The 3,372-nt window shown below is 41.7% G+C and overlaps 1 protein-coding gene across 1 annotated transcript; it reads left to right on the top strand.

Moving 5' to 3' along the window:
• The first annotated feature begins 1,409 nt into the window (after positions 1–1,409).
• Positions 1,410–2,819, top strand: LOC107699403 (C2 calcium-dependent domain-containing protein 4C-like). Its single transcript, XM_016500640.1, has one exon. It carries the CDS (start codon positions 1,435–1,437, stop codon positions 2,698–2,700), a length of 1,266 nt encoding a protein of 421 aa, XP_016356126.1. The 5' UTR covers positions 1,410–1,434; the 3' UTR covers positions 2,701–2,819.
• Positions 2,820–3,372: the final 553 nt, after the last annotated feature.

The raw sequence follows: 3,372 nt of genomic DNA, 5'->3' as shown, positions 1-3,372 counted from the left end.
TGTTGCCATTCCTGTGAATTCAATCTCAGTTTTGATATGTAAATAATATTAATTAAAAATAAGTAAATAATATTAAATTAACAGTTTGTCTTAACCAAACATTTTTAGCAAGATTAATTTAGTTGTTTTCAGTTCTGGTCTGAAGTACCCCAGACTGCATATTTTGGATGTCTCCCTTATCTGAAATGTCCAGTGAAGGTCTCTTCAGAGCCTCTGTTAATGAGCTGAGGACATTAAGCAGGTGTGTAACATAAGGACAAAATGTCCAGTGATTGGGTACTCCAGGACCAGAACTGAGAACAAAAAGGGAAAAAAAAAAAATCCCTGAACAAGGAATGTCCAGAGAAAAAAAAAAGTTGGATTTTTCTTTGTCTATAGTCAAAGTTTTTCAAATATCATTTGAGTTGTTGATCTAAATCATGTACACTTGTTATTGAATTTTTCAGATAATTTGATTTAAAGGCAATTTAGTACAAAATTTCGTAATCAATAAAAAATATATTTTATTTAAAAATGTATTCAATATGAACTTATTAAAAATTGATTTCTAACATTCTAAAAGAAATGCCATCTCACACCAAGTCTATGAACTGTAAATGAACTTCATGTGCTAACATAGTTTTTTTTTCAAGTCTAGAATGTTGCACATATGCAAATGAAGGGGGTAAGACTTAAAGGGTTACTCCACCCCAAAATGAAAATTTTGTCATTAATCACTTACCCCCATGTCGTTCCAAACCCGTAAAAGCTTCGTTCGTCTTCGGAACACAATTTAAGATATTTTGGATGAAAACCGGGAGGCTTGTGACTGTCCCATTGACTGCCAAGTAAATTACACTGTCAAGGTCCAGAAAAGTATTCATTTTGGGGTGGAGTATCCCTTTAAACCTCCACCCACCTCACAAAAAAAAGGTGGAGGAATCTTAATCGGTTTTCACCTAATGGTAAATAGATGATTGGAAACAGAATGTTCGTATTTGCCTGAAGAGATAACCATAGCAACAGTGCGCTGCTTAAGCACTTTTCATAATAGGATCATTATTAGATGGAAAGAATATTGACAAAACATTCGATTATTCATTTACTTACTAAAATATCACTAAAAGGTTAGTGTTTGTGTTTGTAAAATGTTTAAATACAGTTTGGTCATGTAAGATTCATTTCACAAATTGAATTTGCAACCTTCAAAGTCCCCCTTGAAAGATGTCACCCTACAAATGGCTGCAATATAACAAAGAGTGAAAAATTGAAGGGGGTCTGAATACTTTCCGTACCCACTGTATGTGGGACAATTGTTCATGATATAATAGTGCATTGTTGTTGTAATGGTCAATTGTAAGTTATTAATAGCTGTGCATACTTAGAGCTCATTTTTTGAATGTTCTGTTGCTTATGGTTACAGGCATCAACCAGCGGGTTCAGCCCAGAGGGATCATGTGGGTTCTGGAGAAGATCCGGGACTCGGTCGAAACAAATGTGCTCCACCAAGGAGAGGCGGGTGACAAAGGGAAGGCACCTGTCTATAGCAACGTCCTCACACCTGATAAGATTCCAGATTTCTTCATCCCCCCAAAGCTGGTAACCTGCCCACCAGAGACCGAAGCTACTGACGTCAACTCCAAAGAAAGTCTGAGACCCTCAACATCAGAGCAAACCATCAGCAACAAGAAGATCAGCAGTCCTCGTAGCCCACGATTAGTCAGCAAGTTGGCAGGAGACACCAAGAACCTCCTTAGGGCGGCTAACCGCCACATCATTCAGATCGAGAGCGCGGATGATGTCGTAGCAGGCGACACCAACGCCGACCCTCAATCCCAGACTGCCATGTCACTTCCTTACATTCCAAAGACTCAGACTTCTTATGGTTTTGCCACGTTGATGGAGAGTCCCCACACCCGGCGAAAAGAGTCCCTGTTCCACTGCGACCACACCAGTCCAGTTACGTCACCCAATACCCAACGCAAGTCCCAAGGCAAGAGCAGCAACGAGGGGAATCACCTCAACCCTCCGGACTTCAGCACCTCTCACATAAACCCCTACCGATACTTCAGCGGGGGCGAGAGCGACACTTGCTCTTCGGCAGAGTCGTCCCCGTTCAGTTCGCCACTGCTCTCTCGTTCTGCCTCTTTACTGAAGATCTTTACCCATGAGACACAGGCCAAGGTCGCCAAAGGCAAGCAGACATTTGCCAGGCATAGTTCCTTATCTACAGACGAATGCAGCTCGGCGGAGCCCAGTCCTAATGTTCCTAGACGGAGCCACTGCTCCTCCTTGCAAGGTGGTGGAGCTCTGGACCATCTTCATGGTTCGGACCGTCAACACAAGGAGCACACCATCAACATGCACAAAGGAGGCACCATCCGACTTTGCGCAGACTATGATGCGGGTACAGCCCGTCTTCGAATCCGCATTATGGCGGCCGAGGACCTGTATGATCCTATATTTGACATTAAGAGTATCAACTGTTGTGTGTCACTCTACCTCAATCCAGGCAAGTTGCAGAAGCAGAGGAGCACGATAATCAAGAACAGCCGCAATCCCATCTTCAACGAGGACTTCTTTTTTGATTCGGTGACTTCGGCTCAGGTTAAGAACCTAGCTCTGAAGATCAAGGTTGTGAATAAAGGCACTAGCCTGAAAAGAGACATGCTGTTAGGTGAACGGGAGGTCCCTTTGTGCAAGCTCTTGTCTGGATTTTAGGCCTTCAGAATGGGACGCTGTCTTTAAAGGTGGAATAAGGTCTTCTATACTAGATATTTGCTTTGTTGTTTTTCATGTAGCCTGATGCGGTGGTTAATTTAGTATTTACAGATTCAGAAACGACAACCACCACCTGCTCAAGATCAAGGTATTAGCATTGCTCTGAATTTGTTGCCTGTAAATATAGAAGAGTCTATGACCAAGTCTTTTTGTATGTTTCCTTCCGTATTTTGGTTGTTCTACGCATTTAGCCTAATTAAGACCAAGCGTTTACATTTTTGATTGTAAAGACTCCACAGACCTGCAGTCCTTTGAAGCTGCTCAATGGCCCTCTGTGCTAATGTTAGCTTTGATCCTAGATACATCTGCTGGCTAGTTTGGAGGACAAATAACCAGAGTGTACAATGTTGCGTCACACTGCATGTGTCGGCGTCAGACTTTGGCGTAAACTTGTAAATGCGATGTATTCTTGCAAATGTGCAGAATGTCATTTGGTGAAACCCAAAAGCCTTACTAAAGAGCGATTTTTGCATGTTTAGATTTGCTCAGACTGAGCATCGTTATCTGTATCTATTTGTTGGATATCATATAAAATGAGTGTTCTGGCTTGAACACTTTGCCAAAAGCCTTTTATGAAACAGGGTCATATGAAATGCTTTCTTTGAAAATCTT

Source organism: Sinocyclocheilus anshuiensis, unplaced genomic scaffold (genome assembly GCF_001515605.1).
Source record: "Sinocyclocheilus anshuiensis isolate Anshui unplaced genomic scaffold, SAMN03320099.WGS_v1.1 scaffold766, whole genome shotgun sequence".
Classification (NCBI taxonomy): Eukaryota; Metazoa; Chordata; class Actinopteri; order Cypriniformes; family Cyprinidae; genus Sinocyclocheilus; species Sinocyclocheilus anshuiensis.
Note: the sequence above shows the minus strand (reverse complement) of the source record. Positions and strands in the feature narration are given on the sequence as shown.

What these genes read in the sequence shown, in the direction of transcription:
- LOC107699403 (XM_016500640.1), top strand. Translation starts at nt 1,435, where the DNA reads ATGTGGGTTCTGGAGAAGATCCGGGACTCGGTCGAAACAAATGTGCTC.